The following is a 27,285-nucleotide window of genomic DNA, read 5'->3' as shown; positions in this document are numbered from 1 at the left end:
TCATCTTCTTTAACGATTACCAACGTTCCAGGTTGAAGTAGGTTAGGTGAATTATTTTTCTATTTTTCTCGAGCCTGAAGTTGACTAATATAGTCTCTAAACCATCGAGAACAAAAATCTTAAGTGATTGCTTGAGTAAGCTGGAATTGCTTCAATCTGTTAGTCCGTGTATTCAAATAATTTGGTTCTGGAATGCTTGTGATAGCTTCTCCAATGAGAAAATGCGATGGAGAGAGTGGTGTAGTATCATTGGGATTGGACGACAACAGATGCAAAGGTCTGGAATTTAAGATTCCCTCTATTTGAACCAAGACTGTTAGAAACTGTTCATAGGATAAAACATTGGTTCCGACTACTCTTTTCAAATGAAACTTGACAGATCTTATTCCCTGTTCCCACAATCCTCCAAAATGAGACACTTTCACAGGTATGAATTTCCAAGATATACCTTCAAGTGATAAATTAATGTGTATTGTTTTACTTGCTTGTTTAAGAAATAAACCAAGCTCCTTATAGGCACCTACAAAATTAGTGCCATTATACGAAAAAATTACAGAAGGTTTGCCTCGTCTAGAAGAAAATCTTCTCAATGCTGATAAAAATGAGTGTGTAGTAAGGTCTCCAACAAGTTCGAGATGAACTGACTTCGTGGCCGTGCAGATAAAAAGACAGATATACGCCTTTATCGTTTTATAGGGTTTGGTAAATCGATCTCTTATCATAAAAGGACCAGCATAATCTACTCCTGTATTATAGAATGGTCCACTTGGGGTTACTCTTTCTGGTGGGAGTTCACCCATTAAGGGTTGCAGTGGAACACAACTGTATTTAAAACAAACAATACAAATATGTATGATTTTTCTAACTAAATTTCGAGCATCGAGTATCCAATACCTTTCTCTTAGCGTGTACAAAGTTAATTGAGGTCCTGCATGCATCAATTGATTATGTTGATCTAAAATAATTAGCTTAGACAGAATGTGATCTTTGGGTAAAAGTATAGGATGTTTTTTAGGAAAATCATATCCTGATCTTTTAAGTCTACCTCCAACTCTTAAAATGCCAGATTCATCAAGAAAACGGGTTAATTTTAGCAACTTACTATTAGAAGGAATATTCTTATGTATTTTGAAAGCTTTATTCTCTAATGTAAATTTATCAGACTGAACCAGTTTTACGAGTTGTATCATAGAACTATTTATCTCTTCTACAGTTAAGTGATCTGTACACTTAAAGCTTGTATGTCTCGTGTTATTCACGAATCTCAGTACATAAGCAAAAACCTTAGTGAGTCTAGTGAGGTTAGAAAATTTGTTTAAATAGGGTATTCCTTTAAAGTCTTGAATTTGATTTGTATTTAACACAATAGTTTTAATAGACTTTAATTCAGGAAGTTCTAAACAAGGAACAAGTGGAGTGCCATTGATAGGCCATAGGTCTGCAGGATTTTTCTTAGTAGGAATATGAAACCACTGTTGAGAATTAGAAAGTGATTGAATGCTTTGTATACGATAAGCAATAAAAACCTTATAAAGATGTGGTGAGAATTTGATCCATGAAAGAACAATAGTAGAATCAGAATAATAATAAATTTTTGACACATGCAGTTGTAGAGAATCTTTTATTTTATTCATGAGCTCGGCCATTAATAATGCTGCGCATAGCTCTAATCTAGGAATAGTTAAAATTTTCAAAGGTGCTACTCTGTTTTTAGCGCAAAGTAGGTGAACCGAAATAGTTCCTGAGTTATCTATAGACTTCACATAAATAACTGCCCTATAAGCTGATTCTGAAGAGTCAGCAAATCCATGAAGTTCTATAACTTCAGCCGAGATGCATAATGCATGCCTTGGTATTTGTAACTTCTGAAGCAAGTGGATTTGATCTTTGAATTGTTGCCATTGATATGTTAAGTTCAAAGGAATTGATTCATCCCATGTGATACACAGCTGCCACAATCTTTGTACTATTAACTTGGCTGTTACTGTATACGGAAGTAACAGTCCAAGAGGGTCAAATATCTGAGAAATAATGTTTAAAATAGACCTTTTTGTGACAGGATCGGAAAATTGATCTCTGATTGTATACATAAAAACATCATTTTTTGGATGCCATAAAAGTCCAAGGGTTTTTGTAGGTTCGTCTATGCCTAAATTGACAAATGATTCAGGGTCAGTGGATGAGTTTGCAATTTCGATAGAATTAGAAACGAATTTTCTAAGTGGAAATCCAAAAGTATTTAAAATGGTTGACAAAATGGACCTTATATGTTGAACCTCTTCAATTGTTGATCCTTTAGTATGATTTTACTAATGAAAGGATGTTTCTCGGAAATATTGTAAGCTACTTCATGGAGGCAACGGATGGCAAGGAACGAAGCAGACACTGTCCCATATGTGACAGTGTTTAGTTCGTACACAGATATAGGATTATAAGGATCACTTCGCCAAAGAATGCGTTGCAGTGAACGCAATTTAGGGTCAACTAGTACCTGCCGGTACATTTTCTCAATATCAGCTCCCAATACAAAGTTGTGCTTTCTAAAACAAATCAGTATTGAAAATAAATCATCCTGCACCACAGGGCCGACCATCATAAGATCATTTAAGGAAGGACCAGAAGAAGTCTTTGCAGACCCATTAAATACAACTCTGAGTTTGGTAGTGATGCTATCAGATTTAAAGACGCAATGATGAGGTAAAAAATAACCTAAAGATAGACTTGAATCAGAAACCAATGTCATATGTTCCATAGCTATATATTCATCAATAAATTTCGAATACTGAATCTTTAAATCAAGATTTTTAGCAAATTTTCTCTCTAACGAATAAAGACGGTTTTCAGCAATATCTCGAGACTCTCCCAACTTATTGATAGGTTCCTTCAAAGGAAATTTAACAACAAAAGGACCAGTTGGGTGAAAAATAGTATTTTCTACGAAATGCTTTTCACAATAGGATTCCTCTAGAGAAAAATGTTTTCTTGAAGGATATTCATTAATATCCCAAAATTTTTCCAATTGACAGTTTAATGAAGACTCTATAGAAGTTTCATTATTCATACTAAAATTGCAATGAGTTGTGGTGAATTTTGATTCATCCAATCGAATCGGACCAGAAATTATCCATCCGAATAAAGTTTTTTGCAATATAGGTGAATTCGTTCCAAGTTTTATCTGTCCAGAGCAAAGTAGTTCCCAAAAAGGTTCCTGCTCCTATTAGAAGATCAATAGGTGTGCTTTCATTGAAATAAGGATCAGCTAGCAATATATTAGACGGTAAGTCAAGTAAATCTTTATCAAAGGATATACACGGAATGCAAGATGTAATCTTGTCAACTACCAAACACGATAAAGATGCATTGTATGCAGTAGTACGAGAATAAACTGTAACTAATGTTTTCGAATTGACCTTGGAAGTACTTTGATTTATTCCTGCAACGGACATATTTATTTTGTCTACACACAGATTAAGTTTTTTGCAACAAGCATCTGTAATAAAATTACTTTGCGAGCCACTATCTAGCAAGATTCTACAATTATGAGAATTGCCTTGATCATCAAGAACAGTCACTTGAGCTGTAGAAAGTAAAATACAATCCTTGTTTTGGAAGCGTTGGAAGTGCTAGGCTGCTCTTGCGAGCCAAAATGATCAGACTGAGATTCAGAAGTTTGAGATTTAGAAGGTACTGATTGTTTATCGAAATGAAGAAGAGTGTTATGTAAGTTACTGCATTTTCTACATTTACTAGAGGTGCAATTTTTAGTAAAATGATTATTACGTAAACAATTAATGCATAGTTTAAGTTGCTTAACACGCTCGTATCTTAATTTAGGACTGAGTTGTAAAAACTTGGAGCAATTCTGAATGATGTGATTTTGTTTACAAAATGTGCATGTTGCAGCATTAGTGGAAGTCAAAGCCTTTGGCTTATGACTGAAAGTATTAGATTTGCAAATGAATTTTGAATCAGGTTGTTGAGCTTTAAGTAGGTTACATCTATCTTTTAAAAATTCAATAAAACCATTAAGATTGGGTTTTTTAAGCTTTGTGATTTTTGATACCTTAGAATCCCATTTTTGCTTAGTTTTATTATCTAACTTAAGATAAATTGTGTTTATTAATAAGGTATCCCAATAATCGGTAGACTCACCAAGAGTTTTTAGCACCCGAAGATTTTGAATTAGTTTATCTTGAATATGCTTAAGATCATAATGTGATTCTTTAGAGATTGGTTCTAGTTTTAATATTTGTCTAACATGAAAATTTATGAGGGCATTGGTGTCTTCATATTGCTCCAATAAACTTTGCCAGGCTACATCATAACTGTCTTCCGAAATTTGTAAATTCCTCACAGTTTCAGCTGCTTCACCTTTCAAGGCAAGACTTAAGTAATGAAACTTTGGAACCTTTGACAAATTAGGTTTATTGTGAATGACAGAGATAAAAGTATCCCTAAAAAATAGCCAGTCTCCAAAGGAACCATCAAAACAAGGCAAATTGATATCAGGCAGTTTAAGACCAATATCATAAACAGGAAATGGTGTGTGAACCGAAGGCAATGGAAGTGTTTTAGAGTCAACAAAATCATTAGATGCCATGTTTATGCCATTATTATTTGGCAGAGAGAAGTTAATGTTCGATGCTGTATTTACATTGGTAGCTTGTAATGTGTTGGCAATGTTGCACTCAATACTACTAGGTACAACTGGAATATTTTCTTCAGCATTTACAACTTTGAGAGGCTTTTGACTATTGTCAGCAGTAACTGATTTAGAGGAGCTTGACTTATTTCTTATTTCTTCAAGTTCTTTTTTAGCAAGAGAAATTAATTTAAAATAAGTTTCTTCAAACTGTTCCGTTCAAAATCATCAGTTAAAAAATCTATATCAACAAGTGGTGAAGCCACCTCTATACTATATTGAATGTTATTGAAGTCATCTAAAATTCCTAGAATATTGTTATAGCGCAAATCGAGTTGATTAAAATCTTTATTAGAAGACAAGATATATTTATTTAAAAATGAATGAAAACGAGTGAGAGTTGATTTAATAATTTTACGTTTACCTTTTAAAAGATCTAAATCATCGGCCATTTTGTGAGAGAAAGTAAATAAAAGCTTGACTAAATGTTTATTTTATGAAAGAAAACACAGCGATAATTATTACGAGGTATACTCTTAGTTCTATAGAATGAACTTTATGTTTATTTATTGCAAATTTAAATCGATTAGATAATACTAATGATTTATAGCTAAGTGTGTCGACTTACTATATAACAACAACATATAATATTACCAAAAACAACGCACATAGTGTGGGTTGGAGGTTATAATAACAATATTACGACAAGTGTTAGGAATTAATTACTGTAACTAAAGAAGTTTAGTAATAAAATTATGCAAGGTTATATTGTTATTGACTAAAATATGGTCAAGTATCATTTAATTTTGACCAATCGAAACCAACATTTCATCCAACGACAACTTATACTGATTCTGATTCAAATAAAGAAAACCGAAAAACTCATACCTTGCAATATGTCCAAGTCTCCATTCCAAACCAACTCCTTCAAGGTTATGACGAAAACGATGTTTTAATTATTGGCACTATTAATTCCAATCCAGGGATGAAGGACCATGAAAAAGATTTTTGTATTTTGATTATAACAAATATACGTTCTTCTGCGATAATCAGAAGGAAAATTCTTGTTTTAAAATCTTTATTTTACAACTATTAAAAATACAATTATAAAGTAAGGTTGTTTCTTGTCGAGTTGTTGATATCACTTGTCATAAAAAAATGGGTCGGCGCACGCCTCCTCGGTCATGGCATCAGCAGCACACGCGCATAGGATTAACACAGCATCATTCAAGGTTTAAAAAGAAAGTTTGAATATATGGCGGGACGCAACATCTACCTTTCATCTGTTTTATTTTAGTCCATATTTGACTAGAAGGTGTGTCGGAAGTTATGTTACTGATGTATTTGTTCCATGAGTTCTTTTTGCTTTCTTTAACAATTCGCTTAGATTTAGCTCTTAGTTTTCTAAGATTTATTAGGTTCGCTTGGTTTCTAGTTTTACGATATCGGTTTAATGCTTTTTTACAATCTTTTACAGCTAGTTTACATGATTCATTCCACCACGGAATATATTTTTTGGAGGGATCAAAGTGGTATTTACCGATGCATTTTTCAGCGGAAGTTATAATACAAATAATCAACATGTTAAGATCTTCATCAGCAGAATTCATAAAGGAGATTTTATTTGTTTGTTCCTTGACAATTAAGGAAAATAGATCCCAGTCAGAGTGAGCAATTTTCCACTTAATTTGGCTTTGTTTTTGTGACTTATCATTGTTAGAAATTAAAATGGGAAAATGGTTACTGCCATAGAGACTTTTCAGTGTTTTCCATGTAAGATGAGTAGATAATTCTGGGTTACATATGCTTAAATAAATGGAAGAAAGAGTACCTGTTTGAATATGAAAGTATGTGCTGCTTCCAGTGTTTAGAAAGTTAAGGTTGGAATTGATTATGATATTTTCAATCATTTTGCCTCTACCGAAAGTATTACTGGAGCCCCACATAGTGCTATGTGCCTTAAAATCTCCAACTAAGATAAATGGTTCAGGAAATTGGTTAGTTAGGTTTGTAATTTCGAGAGCTGTTAGGGTGTAATAGGGAGGAATATATACGTTGCAAATTACGATTTTATTTGGACACCAAGCAGTAACGGCAACGGCTTCTAGAGTTGTTGTTAAGTGGAAAAGTGGAATTCGTGGTGGAATATATCTGTAGAAATAAATATAGAGCTCCCACCACTAGCTCGTGCGTGTGATGTTCGTATACAGTGGTAGCCAACGTAATTTTTAAGGTATGGATTATGGTTTTTAGAAAAATCGGTTTCTTGCAAACAAATAAAATCGGGTGAAGTGGCAGCAACGAGCAGTTGGAGATTTTCTAGATGGGGTTAAAACCCATCACAATTCCACTGGATTAAATTGAATGAGAAGAATATTAGAAGGGAGGATTTTTCAGTGCTGCGACCTTTGGGATCGATCGGAAAGGCACTCATCGTCAGTTAGTTCGCTTGATGAAATTGGGTCTGATAAACTTGTGGCTTCAGAGGATTCTAGTTGTAGCTGTTTTTTGATCTTTTTACTTAAACGGGTAAATCGGTTTTTTAAGGATCTATCTGAAAAATTTGGATATATAGTATGCAGGTTTAAAAGTAGACTTTATACATCATCCGTGAGCTTTTTCGCTTCCGAATAAGGATCAGAATGTCCAAAACTATTTTCAAGGAAGAAAAAGAAATTGTCTATGGGTATTTTAAAGGTTTGTGGATTCTGTGTGTATGCTTCTTGGATTGTTTTCTTGGTGGTTTCGGTTAATACTAATTCTGTTAGAGTATCAGGTTTGTGCTTTTTTTCTTAGCTTTGGGGCCTTTTTTGGGGGAAGCTGATAGAGGGAGAGGCATATCTAACAATGGTTGAGCTTCTTTCTCAGGAATTTCAGGGCTTGTTAGTTCACTAGGAGTTTCTATTTCAGAGTGTCCTCGTTTTTGAGATATTTGTGTTATCGCAATTTGGTCTGATTGTGTAGTTTAAGTGTTGGAGTCTTTATTTTCGATTTGTGGCTCTTTGGCATTATGTGTAGAGGGAGATAAAATTTTTACGGATGAGTTGGGGCTTGTTGGTATATATTCGGTTGGGATTGTATTGTCTGTTGGAGGATTTGGACAGTTGGAGGCTATATGTCCTGTTTGTTTACAGATAAAACAATGTACTTTATCTGTAAAAAGGAAGATTCTGTGTTCATTCCCTTCGAAGGAAATAAGTACTGATGTTGGTAATTCAAAATCTTCGGAGGGAGGGTATACGTAAATTTGGCGTCTGAAACTTAATACATGTGAATATTCGTCCACAGGATTGCCTGCTTTTAAATAGGATATGGGAGATGCGATGCGAAGTCCAAGATTTTAAATGCTATTTTCAACTATGTCATGTGGTAAGAACGGAGAAACATTAGATATAATTATTCTTTTAGCAGAGGAAATAAGTCTTCGAATATTTAAAGAAACATCTCCTATCTGTATTAAGGGATATGAATATATGAGCTGGTCAACAAGATTAGTGTTAGAAAGATAGATACAAATGCGATTGTTTGATATCCTAGATGCAAAGGAGACTTGTTTAGGACCTATTATATCACCTATAGCTTTAACGTAATCGTACAATTTCAGATTTTCTTCGGCATGCATCACAATGGCTTGATGTTTGCTTGGGAAAGTTGGCCGTGGAATTGTTTTCGCTACTGATACATAGGATAAAACTTGGTTTTGTGTTTGGGACATATTTACTGTTTTGGTATTTGATACGCCACTGCTCATGTATTCAAAAGCAATTGCGTTTTTAGTTGAAATTATAATTTAGCTTCTATGTGTTATGGTAAAGTTTCAGCTTTTTATTCATTTTAAAATAAAAATAGATTGCCGGTTGTAAGGCAATCCTGTTTAAATTTTTTCTCTTCTGATTTTAATCAGTTGAAACAAAAACAAACCTCAACTAGTAATGAGTAAATTATACATACATTTATTTGTAGTTGAAGGTACACTTATGTTCACTGTTTTTGCATTATGTTTTACTAAGCACGGCAAAATATAAAACGATGTTACTAGTTCGACACCTAGTAGTGGAATGAGAACTTGTATTTGTTGTTAATGTTTTAATAGAATCTGATATTTTACTGGTAGATGGCAGTACATGTTGCAGAATGGAATTAGTATTTTGTAGTTTTAACAATAATATTAAATCTTCTTGTACTTGAGTTCTTTTTTGAAGTTGATAAGAAAGTCTACTTACGATTTCAAGTTCTTTTTTAATAACGTCATAATCTTTCGCAAGTCTTCCACAATCACAAGATAAATTTTCACTCGTGTCATGAAATTTGTCTTCTTTATCACTGTCTATTAAGTTCGTAGCTTTATCACTAAGTTTATTTACATAATTGATTAACTGAATGTTTGTCACTGTCACTGGTAACTTAAAATTATCTAAAATGTCCACAAGTTTCTTCTTTTTCAATTTATTTAATTCCGTTGTTATAATGAACTGTTGAACTACTAGCCGCCATTTTAAAATTCAAAAAGAAACTCAGAAGGCATTTGACTCAGTGCCGCATGAATGTCTTATAAATATATTGAAAATATATAAAGTCCATGATAATCTAGTGACATTTTTAAAGCATATAATGGCAGAGTGGAAGACTAAAATTCACCTTCAAATACCTGGTGAAACCAATATCGAAACTGAAGATATCCCAATTAACCGGCGCCTTATCCAGGGGGACTCCACTTTGGTTCTGTTTAGCGATGAACCCACTATCTCAGCTCCTGAACTCCACTGGCTCAGGATTTAGCATCAAAAATAACAATACTGTTGTGGTGAAGCTTAATCATCTGTTGTGCATGGATGATTTGAAATTAATAGTTTCCACTAGAAACTACTTAGATCAGATGCTAAAAACTGTAGAAACTTTCTCAAATGATATCAGTATGCAAATTGGACTAGATAAGTGCCGTATACTAAATATAGTCAGAGGAAAGGTTCAGCAAGGAGGTTTTGATATACAAGATGGCCAAAACATCGACGCAATTGGTGAAAATTATATGTACAAATATCTCGGAGTAAAACAAGCGCGGAAAATTGACCATAAACAAATGAAAACTGAACTAACTTAAGTTCGTGCGAAGAGTAAGACAACTAAATCGGTCATATCTTAACCCTGCATTGGTGTGGTGCCTAAAACTTACGTGTCTGGTGTGGTGGGGTGTGACATACCCCATAGCATAATACGTCTCGGAAAACTCAATACTTGAGTATCTGCATCAAAAGTATATAGTTTTTGTTTGAAATAGTGCGTATTGTTAAAAAAATTTAAAAAGTATTATCTGCTTAAACAATTTATTGCGCAGTTCAAAAATAGCAGAAATAGCAACTTAAAATCATTACATTTTTCTGAAATGAAATAAATGAACTAAAGACTTCTGAACACAAAACACAGCACAATTTTCTTTATTGACTTATAAACAAATAAACATTATAAAGAATAATACATATATTAACAAAAGTTACAACATCATTTACTGACTTTCCTCGTTGACGCAAGTATCGCATTTGAAACATGCGTGTTCTAAACAAACAAAATGTCTGCAATCATAACACACGTAGCGACTTTTTTTGTCTCTTGTTCTGGGACACACTACACATCTACCTTATACTTTCTGACGTTTAGGCAACGGTTCATCACAATCTGCAGTCTTATAGACCGGTGTCTCACGCAGTTTTCTCGGCAACCGAGGATTGTGTTTTCTTTCTTCCATATAATGTGCTGTCAGTGACGAACTAAGATATTTCAAATATTTTCGACGCTTCAGTGTATAGTCATTATTGTTGATCTTATAGATTACTTGGGAGTTAATTCCATACATATTCAAGAGCGCATAGAATACCGTCAACGGCCACCTTCTGCTGTTGTCGGGAAACGTCGTATGTATCTGATAACTGGTCAACGGTGTCAACCCCTCCTTTAGTAACATTGTAGAATGTGACTATTTCTGGCTTCCTATTGTTTCCTGTAGATGAGTCTATTCTGTCATCATGGTGTAGTGTTGATAACAACAGAACATTTTTGTTTTTCTGTGGGATATAGGATACTAAGGTTGTATTTTTTTGGAAATCCAAACAGTGTAGAATACTGTTTTCGATTTTTTGTGTTGACCATTGTGGAAGGAATTTGCTTCTTGTTCTTTCGGACAGTACCCACAGACGTTAATTGGTGTTCTTCAAGAAGTTGTTGCATTAATGCATAATTAGTGAACCAATTATCGAATGTGATATTTCGTTTGCTGCCAGACACTTTAAAAGGATCATTCGGTTGAGAACTACAATAAATTTCCAAGTTTGTAGTATAATAACATATTGAATCGACTAAAGCAAAGATTTTGATTCCATAACGAGCCGGTTTATTTGGAATGTATTGCTGAAAAGGGCACCTGCCACGAAATGCCTCCAATTTTTCATCAACAGTGAGATACATGCCAGATGTAAAGGCAGACTGAAAATTGTCAACTACTCTTTGATTCTATCTACGCGTGTAGCTCCTTTGTCAAACTGCAAGCACATTAGCAGAAATTGAAAGCGTTTTAGAGACATAGTTTTCTTGAATATTGGCATTTCTGTGCCGTCATTTGTCCAGAAATCTTCAAGGTTTCGCCGGGACTATCGATGAATTCCTGCTAAATAAAGTAATCCAAATAAAGCCTTGATTTCTTGCTCGGAGGTCACTTTTACCAAGTATTGGTGATCATCGTTGCAAAAATTCACTTACTGAATTGATTTTCTCATTAGTATGTTTTACAATATCAGCAATGAGTATGTCACCCATGAAAAGCTTCCAACAATCAATTGCAGTTTTAGCTTCTTTATCGCGTCGTTTCACGCCATTTTGTCGTTTTGCGTTTACCCATTTCGTCACTTTATCTCTGCCCCAATAATATCTAGCAAATGTACTCGCATCATCTCCATTCTCTTGTTCACTTTCATCTTCCTCGCCATCTTGTTCTGTGTCTGTGTCATAAGAACTTTCACTAACATTGTCGAGCTGCACTTCAATTTCGGAATCAGGAATAGCCTCATCTTCATCACTTTGTACCTCTTTCCAGAATCTTATCAACCTTGCTTGCTCTTATTCATAGCTACACATATTTATAACAAATTTTGAGAACAACAACCAGAGTAAAAACAAAGAAATCACGTGAAGTTCGGAAAAAATGTCCAGGCATCAACAATGATTAACTGACTGACGCCAGAGGTGTGGTGGGGTGTGACATACCCCTGCGGCATATTCTGACATCTATGTAAGTGGGTATTGAAGAAATTATGAAAGTAACAATGCTACTTGATAGAGTGATGTTATAGTAACAGCTACTGAACAGTAGAGGGCGGTAAGATGCTGTTTTTAAGAGAAATTCCATTTTTTGCATGCGTGGGGTGTATCACACCCCACCACACCAACGCAGGGTTAATAGTAAAAATTTGTTTAAGGCATTAAATACGTACGCCTGTTCCGCGATGAGCTACTCATTTGGTATTATAAAGTGGGCAAAAACGGATATAGAGGGTCTTCAGCGGAAAGTAAGAACACTTCTTACAAAGGCGCAAAAACATCATTCACGCAGTGCAGTAGAGAGAACATTACCGCGGTATCAAGGGTGAAATGGACTTATAGATATAGGTGAGCAATTGGATAAACAAATTGCTAATGTAAGAACTTATTTTTAGGTACAGGCTGAGACATCTACTTTACATCGAGCAATTTGCGCAGTAGATAATACAACGCCGCTTAAACTGAGGAAACAAGAAATGCGCATAAACCACCTGACTTAGCAAGACAAAATGCGCACCTGAATGAGTACACCTCTGCATGGGCGACATCTCAATGAGATCAGTCAAGAATATGTCAAAAATACAGTGTCGAACTATTGGTTGACATCACGAAAGATGTTTCCCGAGACTGAGGGTTTCCTACCTGCCATTCAGGATCAGGTTATTCCAACTAAAAATTACCTACAATATATTGTTAAAGATCCTCAAGTCCAAAATTACAAATGCCGATATGGATGAGCCCAAGCAACCATCCAACATATTACCGGTGGCTGCCAGGCATTTGTCGGTACTGATTATAAAGAACGCCATAAGTCAGTAGGAAAGATTATCCACCAATAACTACCTGTCAAACTGGGACTTCTCCAAACCGACCATCTTCCTTATTATCAATACTTTCCTGACAGAATGCTTAAAAATGACAACTACAAGCTATACTGGGACCGCACAGACCAACCAGTGTGCGCATAATAGACCGGATCTGATACTAGGTGATAAAATTACTAGGCAAACAACACTTATTGATGTGGAATACCCAACACCAATAATTTACGTGTTAAATACAACGAAAAATGGTCAAGTACAGAGATCTAGAAATACAAATCAGGAGACAATGGATAATGGAAAGTACCCAGACAGTACCTATTATTCTATCTACTACTGCTGGTATTCCCAAAAACCTCCTAGAGATCACAAAACCGCTGGGTCTAACTGAACATGGTAGTATTCTATCATTAAGCATATTGTCTATCAGTCGGGCTGTAAGTTTGCATGGGATTATATGAAAAAATTTGTATTTAATGCCTCCGTCTCCAAACTGTAACAAAAGGCTGGTAAGTCAACAAATGTAGCTAGGTTTTGAGATCCCTCTGTAATTCTGCTTCAATATTGTTGGTAAATGATGGAACTTGATCTGCACAGATCATTTTGGGTCTAAAACCAGCTTGTTCAGCAATAATTATCTCGAAAAGTCACGTGTCAAAAGTACTTCGGCTACTCTGCTCTTTGAAAAAATCAACTGTGTTTTCTTCTCGGAATTATCTAATTTTCCAGTTCTCGTTTAAGCAAGTTGCCTTGATAACAAAGTTCCACTGGCTTAAATATGTTGTACTGAACATAGGTTTAATATTTTTTGCCAAGACAGTCTGTCAAGAAAGATAGCACTCTTAATAACGAGGCTGAATATTTATTATTTATAATACAATAAACTAGTCAATACTCGCATTAAAGTTCGACGACTTTAGTAGACAGGGGCATTGCCCTAGAGATTAACAGACGTCGAAACCAAAGAAATAGCTACATATATTTTACCCGGTCGGAATTATTTTTCTAGTATACCTACGTGAGATACCTAAGGAATGGAATGTCAAACGTTTATAACGTTTCAAACAACAAGAAAAAGGTGAATCCGAATTAATATGTAGCTTTCCTTTTCTCAGATAGCTTAGCTTTCTCCGTGGATGTGTTATTTGTTGCTTTGGAAACCTCGGAGCCTTTTGACATTATTGCCAAACACCAGAGAGAAAACAAAACACTAGAGAGAAATCATACAAAAACAACATAACAGCACACAAAGAAAACATTTCGTAGCTTGAAAAAACTCGTGGACAACCGCAACGTACAGCGTGGGCCCAGTTGTTTTTAAGTGGACAAACTTTATATTATTATAATAATTATATTAAAGTATAACAATTTACTAATTATGATTTTTTGTTTCAGGCAATCTACCAAAAAAACCAAAAAAAAAAAACACATAAAAAAATTTTTTTTAAAATACTAACAAAAACCGGCGCTAGCCAACAAAAAAAAATTAACAAAATCCTCAAAAAACCCGGGCACATAGGGCATAACCCTTTGAGCACCGAGTCTCCGAACTGAGCCCAGCTCAGAGCGGAGACTTGAGGCCTAAGTAAGCAATTTTAGTTCGCGGATAAGCCACTTTATGAGAACAGGATTATAGCGATAATGCGCTGTCCTGATTTTGATTCGGTTAGGAAACCATGTTGGAATTCTATTATCCAGGACTCCCACATGAAGAGCATTTGGCTAATAGTTGTGACCCTATTGTGCATCAGAGTGCTATAGGGGGGAAAGGGATGGTCTGGAGCATTGGAGCGCGGTGAAGTGACTTCTGCTTTTACTCGAGTTAATATACCTCGCTCCAATGAATTGTTACACCCGAACGTAATTGTTAGGGGTCAACATGTCTTACAGGCTTGGTTTAATTAAATTGCTTGCTTTCTTGCACATTATTGCCACAAATTAGTCTTATTGCTTCTTAGTGATCCTTTCCCAAGTTAAAATGCTCCTTTCCTAACTTAACTGCAAGGTACTGAAGACGACCAAAAGTCAGAAATACGTATATACTTTTGCCTTCCATCTTATACAAATATTTTATTTTATTATTTTTTTCCTGTGTTGCGAGCTATGCCGATACCTTCTACCTTTATTTAACTAATAATTATGCTACAATATATTACCACACAAATATTTAAAATTGCAACACAGAAAAATCAACAAAACAGTACCATTCTTCAAAGTCATCAAAATTGGTGATAAAACCAGACATAAATGATATTATTTATCGAAAACATATCTCGCACCCATAAACAAAAAGACTTCTTCTTCTTCTTAGGGTGCCTGTCCGTTCCGAACGTTGGCGATCATTCTGGCTATGAAGACTTTGTTGGTTGCTTTACGAAATAGCTGTGTTGAGGTCTTTCTATACCATGCTTTCAGGTTAGCAGGCCAAGATATTCTTCTTCATCCTAGGGCCCTTTCTTCAATTTTTCCTTGAAAAATGCATTGGAGTAGCTCGTATCTGCCTTGAATTCTCATTATATGTCCCAAGTACTGCAGCTTACGGTCCTTCACGATAATGGCCAAATCCGCGGTTGTGTTCATCCTCCGCAGTACTTCTTCATTGGTGACTTTGTCTGTCCATAGTATCTTCAGCATCCTTCTGTATAACCATAGCGTAAAAGCCTGAAGTTTTGATAGAGTTTCCGCCTTTAATGTCCACGTTTCTACTCCGTACAGAAGCACTCAGTACACGTAACATTTAAGGAGCTTTATTTTTGTTTTTAGGGTGAGGTCATGGCTCTTGAACACAGAGCTTATAGTCAAGAATGCACTTTTTGCCTTTCCGATGCGACATTTGTTCTCTTGTGTATGGTCCCACGACTCATTGATTATAGTTCCCAAATAGTTGTACTGTGAGACGCATTGATTTCTCATTTGGTTCACATACAGATTTGCTCCAGTTATGTTTTCCTTGCTGATGATCATTAGCTTGGTTTTGCTGTTGTTTATATCCAGTCCATGTTCTACGTGTTTCCGTTATTTTGTTCATTAAGTTTTGTAGCCCTTCTATGGTATTGGAAAACACTACTGTATCATCTGCATACCGCAGGTTATTGAGCTTGACTCCATTTATTGAGATGCTTTCATCAATATCTTTTAGAGCCTCTTCAAAAATGTGCTTCGAGTACAGATTAAATATCAGTGGTGAAATTATACACCCCTGTCTCAATCCCCTTAAGATTTTGACCTAATCTGTATAAATCTGTAACAAAAAGCCGATATAAACTAATTTACTGCATCTAATATAAGCTGTAATTATTAAAGTTCTGACGGAATAATAAAAAATAAGACGAAATAGAAATCACAAAATAGTAAAATACTCCACGGAAGAAAAGTAAAGCAGAACAAATCAAACAACTACAATTTCTTCGTGATTCTATACAACAAATCTTCAATTCTTAATTATACCTTTCTTCATTAGATACACAACATAGAATAGACATATTTATGTCACCTAAGGAAAAGTAATACAATTCTCGAATAACGTCGTAAGAATTATTAACACAATAAATCTTACACAAAAGCACAACTAAAATCTCCCTCGAGGCAAGAAAATTTGTAAAAGATATTGAACTTTAAAAAAGTTTTCCTAACGAAAGACATAACAATAAAAGTGCCAGGAATTACACTTAACATTTAAAGACAATACAAAAAAACAAACAAAAGAAAAAAAAAACTTTCATAAGAAACGCAGAAATAATATTCGAAATAATACATGTCAAACCATTATTATCGATCTGTATAACATTACGTATAAAAATATAAACATATAAACAGCATAAGCAGATAAACTGATAAACTTTAAACAGCCAAAAACAGTTACTACGTTTGGAGCATCATTTTTTCAGTGCAGAAATGAAATTATAATATAGTCGAACACAGATAAAGGAAAAGAAAAAGTTTAGGTACATATTACTGTAATGTACAAAAATAAAAAGATCATGTAATTTACAAAACTAAAAATAAAAATATCACGTCCCACGTTGGCGGCGACAATTTTAGTATAAACTACAAAAATTATGACCACTCCAAACGTACCAGGGCGCCAATTTAGTGAAACAAAAAAGCTGACAAAAGTAGATGATAAAAAGCTGATCGTTTACCAAGACTTAACGGAGACCACGTTTCTCAGTTTGGGAGCTTTATTAACGTCAATAAACTTTTTTAACGTTCAATTGTGGCTTATTCCCATTAAAATAGTAATTACTTTAAAATGTCGCAAGAAAATAGCCAAATAGCAAGCTGTAGTTCTCTCTAGTATTAATGACGTCAAAATTCATGAATGCATTATTGCTATGGAAAATTTAGTGCAACCAAAAAATATTCTATTTGCCTCACGTATCTCAAACAACAGAGTATGTATTTATCTCACCAGTACTAATGTCCTGGATTCCTTACTACAAGCACATAATTCCCTAATATTAAACAATACAAAAATTGAAATTAGAAGATTAATCACCCCAGCCACAAGACTCGTCATTTCTAATGTCTGCCCTACCATCCCAAACACTTTAATAGAAGATGAACTGAAAAAGCTGGGACTTCAAACAGTATCTAGAATAACTTTTTTGAAAGTAGGCATGCCGGATACTGCATACAGCCATGTTTTAACCTTTCGCCGCCAAGTGTTTGTTACTCCTGATAAAATCCTCCTTATCCCAGACTTTGTTACAATTTACTATGACACCAACTACCGTATATGCTTTACCCTCGACAACTTAAATTGCACTAAGTGTGTAACAAAAGGACATCGGGAAACTGATTGTTCATCAACATGTCAACAAACAACCCTCAACGTAAATAGCCCATATCAACCAGAGACTGTAATTCCACAACAACCTCCCCTAATGGATACCGACCACACTAACGTTCAAATTCTTAACACTGAAACCTTAGTATCTGATCAACCATCTTTAGAAAAACACACTTTGTCCACAGAAAAAAACAGTGAAACAAATTTTCCTCCATTAAATACCGAAGTACCTCCCCACACAACCAAAAGACAAATATCTACCTCACCTGATATACAAGAAACATCAACTGCCACAACTTCTTTTGCAAAACGTAAACACATAATGAAACGCCAAAAAGCCTCACCCACTAATATTATTAAAGAGTTAGAGACATTAAAAATAAATTTGAATCTAGGTCCCCAAAATTTCCTCTTGATTTTAATGTTATTTGTGATGCGATACAAAATGTCTTAAACTCTAAAAACCCTAACTCCATTGTAGAAAACTACACAACGGATATCATATTATTTAAAGATATTCTATTATTTACACATGATCATATTTTAGACCGCGGTATAAAATCCAAATTAACAAGGCTAAGAAAAAGATTACAACTCAATATCACTGATTCTTCATCGGATATAGAAAGTGATATCTCTGTTTCTCAGTCAGGTACCCAAAATGGCTAATACATTTATTTTACAATGGAACCTAAACGGATATTACAACAACGTAGAATCTCTTAATATTTTAATGAAAGAATTGTCTCCCCTAGTAATCTGTTTACAGGAAACACATCTTAAAACTAAAAACTTACATATTAAAAACTATACTAGCTTTCTCAAAAATAGCGACACAGAACACGCCAGCGGCGGAGTAGGTATTTTCGTAAAAAATTGTGTAGAAGCAAGAAAAATTCACCTAAACACTAATTTGGAAGCCGTTGCTGTATCTATATCATGCAATATCAACTGCAGACCTATTAATATGTAACATTTACCTCCCTCATTCAAATGAAAATGTACTTGAAGACTTACAGCGCTTAATCGATGATATTCCTGCTCCCAAACTAATACTTGATGACTTGAATTGTCATAATATCACATGGGGTAGTATAAAAACAGACAAATGTGGTAGACTTCTTCAGAAATTAATAGATAATCAAAATCTAATATTAATGAATACTGGTAAACCTACTCATTTTAGCTCTTACAATAGTACTTTTTCTGCCACTGATATTTCGTTGTGTGATCACTCATTAGCTACAAGTTTTTCTTGGAATAGTCTTGATTATCTATATAATAAACTCTTTTTTATAAACGAACATTTTCCTCTAACAATTGAAACCATTGGGCATGATCAACCGAATATTCCTGTTTACCAGAAATGGAAATTAAACTTAGCAAACTGGGACTTATATAGAGATCTAATAAATAATTATCTTACGAACTTTATTCTAGAAGATAGCATAGATTCATGTCTTCATCATTTCAATGATACTGTTATGTTATTATTAATCTAATTTATTGTTTTTATTTATTATTGAAGGTTCTATTTATAACACTTACAAATTTATTAAAGTCTTTATTACTAATTTATCTTACACTAATAATCATATAATTTATTTTAATACGTGCGTTACATTTTAAAACGCGGCGCGATCTTCAAAAACTAACTGTCTAGTTTACAACAAAATTCCTCTTAAAATAAAAAACTCCGTTTGTTTCGGAATCCCCTAGAAGCAGACATGAATTGGCTCGAATATTGGGGAAGACCGGCCGCGGCGGTGTTGACAAGAATTGCATCGAATTAACGGGAACTCAGGTTGGTTTTTTATCGGAGAGGGACCCATCGGTTATTACCTACGTCTCCACCGGTCGGTGTGTGATCTAGAAAATACTTGAATAGAAAAAAATTAGTAATAAATATGTTTACAGCTCTGAGCCATACGATACGTCATCATCTATCGTAACATTGCCCCTCTCTTAAAAGATAGTTCCTCCTGGAACCTTGTCGGAATGGAACTGGAACAGTATGTTGGTATCGGCAACTGGACCCTCTTTTACAACTTCCAGTTATATAAAAATGACAAGGGACGGTTTTCTCTCCGCACCAGTAACTATGCGGATTGCAACAGACTAACACCTGGACTTCGGTGTCTTTAAAGATCTTCTCCACCATACTTCGGATAACCCTCCAATCTAATTGGCGACACTCTAACTTTGGCATTGCTAACTTTTGCACGTCGGACTCTACTACGTGCTCTCTCAACTGAAGTAAGGCTTCCCGTACATCTCGGTAGGTAGGTTGGTCACGGGCAGTGTCTTTTGTTACCAGGTAGAAAAGGTAACGTGATGCATCTTGGAGTTTCAAGGCTTTCCCGGGAGCTGGCACTTGGCATTGAAGTTTTGCAACTCGACCGAACTTCCTTCGAAAGACGGAAGCAACCCTGGTGCGTCTTTGATACTGGCCGGGATGGTAAGGGCCAGCGAGTAGTCATCGGGAAGCGCGAGTAGATCTTGCTTTTCTTCAGTGGTAACACCATGTCTTGTTTTACTGGTACCTCCATAGGCACCCATGAATTCCTCAAACGTGAGGTCAGACACATCTTGGACTTGGTTTACTTCCACTTCTTCATCTACGTCGTAGTCACCTTCGAAAGTCGCCAGCCGGTTATGGTATACTATCATCGGCTTTCCCCTCGGAATCTTGTTTATTCGGTAGATGACATCGTTGATCTTCTCCATAATGAGGTATGGACCTTCCCAAAACTGCTGCAATTTGGGAGAACAACCTTTTCGCTTTTTGGGATTATAGAGCCAGACTTTGTCGTTCTTCTTAAAGCACCCCTTTTCGGCTTGTCTATCGTACCGTTTCTTCATTCGGTCGCTAGCGATCTAGATGGGAACGGACCAACTCGTGTATATCGTTCATTCTTCTTCGTAATTCGATCACATAATCTTCACCTGCTATATCTTCTCCAGGTCGACACCCAAACTCTAGATCACAAGGTAGTTACATTTCGCGTCCGAATAGGCCTCTGGCTGGTGTCTGGCCTGTTGATTCCTTAACAACAGATCTGTAGGCCATTGTGAAGAACGGAAGATATTGGTTTCAGTCTCGCTGATGATCGGACACCATCTTTGTCAAATACTTGTCAACTGTCCTATGCATCCGTTCTACCATACCATCCGATTGCGGATGATATGCTGTTGTTCTTATTTTCTTCATGCCTAGTCTATCACATATTCCTTGGAATAGATCACTTTCGAAGTTCCTGCCTTGGTCACTATGGATCTCCAAAGGCACTCCAAATCGGCTGATATATTCTTGGATCAATTTATCTGCAACGGTGGCGGCCTTCTGGTCTGGAAGTGCGTAAATCTTAACCCACTTAGTGAAGTAATCCATTACTACCAACATGTACTTGCCTCCATTTTCACTTTCTGGAAATGGCCCAGCGATGTCCAAAGCTATTCTTTCAAACGGGCTGCCAACATTATATTGTCTCATAGGAGCTCTCTTTTTTCGGTAAGGCCCATTACTCGTAGCACAAATAGTACATTTCTTACATCAGTCTTTTACGTCGTCGGAACTGTTAATCCAATAAAACCGTTCCCGAATTCGCTGAAGGGTTTTCTTCACACCAAAATACCCTCCTGATGGACTGTCGTGTAACTGACGAAGTACTTCGGCTATTCTGCTCTTTGGAATCACCAACTGTCTTCTCTTCTCTGAACCGTCATCATTTTCCAGTACTTGTTTAAGCAAGCTGTCTTCCAGGATAAATGAGTGTCACTGAGCCCAATACGTGTTAACTACTGAGCATAGGTTTGATATTTCTTGTTTCTGTATTGATATCTTGTTATATTGTATTGATATCTTGTTCTGTTTTGATATATCTTATTTCTTTTAGGTGGTCGACGGTTTTCCTCTTTCCATTTTCGAATTTTCTGTATAACTGGAACTCTTTCTTGTTCTTCCCTGATTTTAGTAGGCGTCCAGTCGTCGTAGACCATCGTTGTTCTTAGCACTGCTTTTTCCTTGGATTTCGTTTTGTTGCAGTGGGAACACTCTGCTGGGCATGGCCTTCTAAAAAGAGAATCAGCATTTCTGTGGCTAATTATGGCCCGGTACTCAATCTCAAAATTGTATTCTTGGAGTCGTTCGATCCATCTGGCTATCTGGCCCTCTGGATTCTTAAACTGCATCAACCACTTAAGGGCGGCATGGTCGGTTCGAATTAAAAACTTCCTTCCATAGAGGTATTGATAGAAGTGCTCTACTGATTTCACTACTGCTAGAAGTTCGCTTCTCGTGACGCAATAATTCCGCTCAGGTTTTGAAAGAACTTTACTAAAATATCCAAGGACTCGTTCCTGTCCTCCTTGAATCTGAGACAGCACTCCTCCAAATCGCACATTACTTGCATCTGTATCTAAGATGAACTCTTATTCTGGCAGCGAATACCCTAAAATTGGTGCTGTGATTAAATGCTTTTTTAAGGTCTCAAAGCCATTTTGGCAGTCTATATCCCAGCGGTAGTCTCTTGCTTCCTCTGTAAGTCGCGTTAATGGCTTAGCGATATCTGAAAACTTCTTAATAAACCTCCGATAGTAAGTACATAGTCCAAGAAAACTTCTAACTTGATGTTTGTCCGTTGGTACTGGCCATTCCTTAATGGAATCGATTTTTCCCTTATCCACGGCCACTCCTTTTTTACTGACTATATGACCCAGATAATTGACTTTACCTTAAAATAGCTGGCACTTCTTGGGGTTTAACATCAATTAGGCAGCTTTAAGTCGATTAAAAACGTTTTCTAAATTCTTCAGATGATCTTCAAATGTCTCCCCAAGACGATTATGTCATCTAGATAAACCAGGCATGTTTTCCAAGATAACCCTCTCAACACATTTTCCGTAAGCCTCTCAAATGTCACAGGAGCATTACAAAGTCCAAATGGCATGACGTTGAATTGCCACAATCCAGATCCTGTGGTGAAGGCTGTCTTCTCTTTATCTACTGGGTCCATTTCTACCTGTCAGTATCCAGACTTCAAATCCACAGTAGAAAACAATTTACTTCCAGCCAATGTGTCCAATGTATCGTCGATCCGAGGCAGAGGATAACTATCTTTCTTGGTAACGTTATTCAGCAAACGGTAATCCACACAGAACCTCGTCGTTCCGTCTTTCTTCTTAACCAGGACCTCCGGAGAGACCCATGGGCTCGTAGAAGGTTCTATTACCCCGTCTTTCTTCATTCCCTGAACAATTGTTTCAGCTTCCTCTCTTTTCGCCTGTGGTAATCGTCGAGCTGTTTGACGAATTGGCTTAGCATTACCAGTATCAATTTTATGCTTAACAACGGTAGTTCTTCTCGTCTTTCCTCCTTTCGGTACGAAAATATCACGATACTGCCGAAGACTTACTTAATCAGTAAAACCCATTTGTGCCTTTCGGTGTTGGGCCGTTTACAATACAATTCATTAAATTAGAATATTTGACAGTCTTCTGAGGTGTCCTAGCTCCGAAGAAATTCCCTTAATTTCCTTTTCTCCATCTGATTTAGAGACTGTCCAGCAACTGCAACCATTTGGTCGAATTTGTCGTTGGAATTATCAGATGTTGTCGCCTGACGGATTATGGATGTCACAGGTACACAAGTTCCTACTTTTGTCTCTTTCTTGATGGTCACTGAGTAGTCGTTGACATTGATAAGTCTCACAGGAATTTCTTTAGCCGATGTCACCAATTCCTTTCCAATTATGATTCCACGGCCAAACTCGTCGTCATGGTTCCAAGGCTCCATCATAACAGGTGTCCCTTCGTCCACAATTCCCTGTAGCCGCGCTACTATAATCGTTTCACTTCTCGCAGGCACGACTGTATTTTTTTAATGGCTGCTTGCACAGCGTTGTCATCATGTGGATGAACAAATACCTTCTCTTTGCCAACTTTGATTACCTTATTCTTAAAATCCAAATGAAATCCATGCATATTCATTACGTCCATTCCTAATATAACATCCTCTTCGATGTCAGTAACTATAACAGTATGGACGAACTTTTCTGCTCCAATTCCCAATTGTACCTGGTTTTTTCCATGAATTTTAGCATTTTCACCTGTAGCGGTCCGAAGTCGCAACCTCGTTGGTAACAGTTTCTTACGGCTGTTTATAACAGTCGGGCGTATAATGGTTCTGGTCGCTCCGGTATCCACCAACAACTTATGCCTTCTACCATTTATTTCTCCATCTAGATATACACTATCTTCACGACATTTCAAAGAAGCTATTAGTATGAGGGGGTCTTTGGAAAAGTTCCGGGTCGAAGCTGTCCCCTTAAGGCCGACTCGTTCTAGTTTTCCTGATGGTGAGTTTCTTGATTTTATGGTCTTCGTTTTCCTGCATGTAATACTTTTCATCATATTAACGAGCTGGTCAAGTTTATCTTCATCTCCTTCTTTTTTTATAGTCCTAACTTTACTGTACCCGCCAGAGGCCTGCGTAGCTGATTCGTATTCGAGGGCGGCGGATAAGACATCAACCAGCGTCTTGTGACGAGCTAATCGCCGTGTTCTCTGCATTTCATGATCACGAAGACCATCAATAAACGTTTAAACGGCTAATTTTTCCATCATGTCTTCGGGAGCTGTTGGATAAGCATATCGTACTAATCTGGCGATATCTACCTCATATTCTTGAAGAGCCTCATCTTTCTTCTGTCAACTATTTTTAAGCTGCGACTGATATACATGCTCCAAATGTTCGTGGCCATATCGCATATTTAACCTCCAAGTTGTTTGAAATCATCTGTCTCCTCTACGGCTATGGTCTGAAGCGCATCTAAGGCATCTCCTCGAAGAGCGATAGTCAGGTTTATAGCCTTTTCTTTTTCAGACCATCCATTCGCTCTTGCAGCTGATTCGAACTGTTTCATTTAGTTGTTCCATGACGATTTTTCGTCGAAAGTTGGGACTTTAACATGAACAGAACCTCCACTTTCATCAAATTTCGGCCGTGTTTCCAACTTACATTTCGTCTCGTCTTCTTTTGTATCTACTGTAATTGGATTGTATCCTCTCTCTGCTGTCCCTGTTTTTACCATCTTCCTTTCCATCTCTTTCATCTTTTCTTCGAAGGCCAACTTATCGGCAGCAACTTGGTTTTTTAACGAAGATATTCTATCGTCCAGGGCAGACATCTCAGAAGTGACTTTAGAGATTTCCGAAGAGATGTTAGCAGAAACTTTGCTTTCCAGAGAAGAAATCCCGTTAGAAACTTTGTTTTCTAAAGAAGCGATGTCGCCGGAAACTTTCGAAATATCGACAGAAACTTTGTTCTCTAATGATGCGATGTCGCCGGAGACTTTCGAAATATCACCAGAAACTTTCTTCTCTAATTTCGAAAAAGACGAGATGACAGCATCTTCAAATATATAAGTTTCTGGGTCCAACCCTACTTCCTGCAAAGCGTTTTTTAGTCGTTGGACTATCTCAGCCTTCTTTCCGGTAGAAGCTAATTCTCTATCCTCGAGATGTCTTCTTAAATTCGTCACTGTGAGCTCATAACTCGTAGTCGTTTTCACAATTTATTTACTGTTCCACTTTTGACACCAATTGTTATGTTATTGTTAATCTAATTTATTGCTTTTATTTATTATTGAAGGTTCTATTTATAACACTTACAAATTTGTTAAAGTCTTTATTACTAATTTATCTTACACTAATAATCATATAATTATTTTAATACGTGCGTTACATTTTAAAACGCGGCGCGATCTTCAAAAACTAACTGTCTTGTTTACAACAAAATTCCACTTTAAATATAAAACTTCGTTAGTTTCGGAATCCCCTTGAAGCAGAAACTCATTCTGGTTTTTTATCGGAGAGGGACCCATCGGTTATTACCTGCGTCTCCGCCGGCCGGTGTGTGATCTAGAAAATACTTGAATAGAAAAGATATTAGTAATAAATATGTTTACAGTTCTGAGCCAGACGATGCGTCATCATCTATCGTAACAATACTACACTAAAATGCGCTAATATTGCAGTAGGAAAAACAAAACCTTGTAAACGAAAACCAGTACCATGGTGAAATGAAGAAATAGCTTTAGCTATGAAATCTAGTAAACATGCTTTCAATGTTTTAAAAAGACATAAAACAACAGAAAATGTTAACAATTTTAAAAAACTTAGGTCAAAAACTAAATATCTTATTAAGAAAAGTAAAAAAGAAACATGGTCAAATTATGTCTCTACCATAAATTCATCAACACCTATGACTACAATCTGGAATAAAGTACGTACACTAAAAGGTGAACAAAACTCAATTCACTTTAGCACTCTTTCTTATAAAAACAAATTAATATCTTCCAAACAAGAAATTAGTAATATTATGTCAGATGTATTATATTAGACAAATTCAAGCAATGCAAACTTCGATCCTGCATTTCTAGATTTCAAAAATAAACGTGAAATGACAGAAATATCTATAGTAGATAGTGATAATCCACTAAACTTTCTCATCACATATCAAGCATTTGAAGAAGCTCTAGATAAATGAAAAAAACACTTCATCGGGTACTGATAATATACCAATAATATTTATCAAAAACTTGCCGTACAAAGGAAAATTAATTCTCTTAGACATTTTCAATCACATTTACCTTAATAAAAAATTTCCATCAATCTGGTCTGAATCAACAATTATTCCCATTTTAAAACCTTTCAAATCAAAATCTGACCCTCTTTCCTATAGACCAATTTCTCTTACAAATAATGCATGCAAACTGCTAGAAACAGATTAATATGGTTTCTTGAAAAAAACTCATATCCAAAGCGGTTTCAGAAAAGGCAGATCAACTCATGATGCCTTAATAGCTATTGACAATATTATATGTGAATCTTTTAGAAATAACCAGAAAGTAATTGCCATATTTTTTAATATAAATAAAGCATTTGATACTGCATGGAGATACAACATTTTACAAACCATGTCTAACTGGGGTATCCAGGGAAATTTTCTTGCTTTTGTAAAACATTTCATGAATAATAGAGTATTCCAAGTACGTGTGAATGGAATTACTTCAAAAACAGAATGTCTTAAAAACGGTATTCCACAGGGCTCAACCTTTAAGCCAAACTCTATTTTTAATAGCAATTAATAATGTCGCTCAAGAGATAAAGCTACCTTTAAAAGCAGATCTGTATGCAGATGACTTAGTTGTATATACTAGGAGCTGAAATATTACACTAGCCTCAAAAATTTTACCATCATTTCTGCATAAACTAGAAGACTGGTCCCAAAAAAACTGGTTTTTCGTTCTCAGGTGATAAATCTCGTTTCATCGTATTCAATAAAAGAAAAACTGATTGCAAAACAACACTTACTCTAAATGGTATCAACCTGAAACAAGTAGAGAGCATTGACTTTCTTGACCTGAGACTGGACAGTCAGCTAACATGGGCAGAACATATTAAAAAGCTAGTCGTATCCTGCCAATCTAAAATAAATCTCCTTAAAATGCTATAAAACCGATCTTGGGGAGCGGACACCCTAAAATTGCTGCATATATACCAATCATTAATCCGAAGTAAACTGGATTATGGTGCAATATTATGCTATTCAATTGCGAGTAATTATATTCTTAAAAAACTAGACATTATACAAAACACATGTTTAAGACTTATTCTGGGTGCTTACCAAACTAGTCTTGCTTTAAGTTTTCAGGTTATCC

General features: G+C 35.9%; 2 protein-coding genes across 2 annotated transcripts; both read right to left on the bottom strand.

The window, feature by feature from the left end:
* Window positions 1-119: 119 nt before the first annotated feature.
* On the bottom strand, window positions 120-2,090 carry LOC140444484 (uncharacterized). The gene has a single exon (XM_072536243.1). It carries the CDS (start codon window positions 2,088-2,090, stop codon window positions 120-122), a length of 1,971 nt encoding a protein of 656 aa, XP_072392344.1.
* Window positions 2,091-2,263: 173 nt separating this feature from the next.
* Window positions 2,264-3,061, bottom strand: LOC140444483 (uncharacterized). Its single transcript, XM_072536242.1, has one exon. The coding sequence runs from the start codon at window positions 3,059-3,061 to the stop codon at window positions 2,264-2,266; it is 798 nt and encodes a 265-aa protein (XP_072392343.1).
* Window positions 3,062-27,285: the final 24,224 nt, after the last annotated feature.

The sequence above is a fragment of the Diabrotica undecimpunctata genome, chromosome 6 (assembly GCF_040954645.1).
Source record: "Diabrotica undecimpunctata isolate CICGRU chromosome 6, icDiaUnde3, whole genome shotgun sequence".
Classification (NCBI taxonomy): domain Eukaryota; kingdom Metazoa; phylum Arthropoda; class Insecta; order Coleoptera; family Chrysomelidae; genus Diabrotica; species Diabrotica undecimpunctata.
This window is presented reverse-complemented; position numbering and strand designations above follow the sequence as displayed.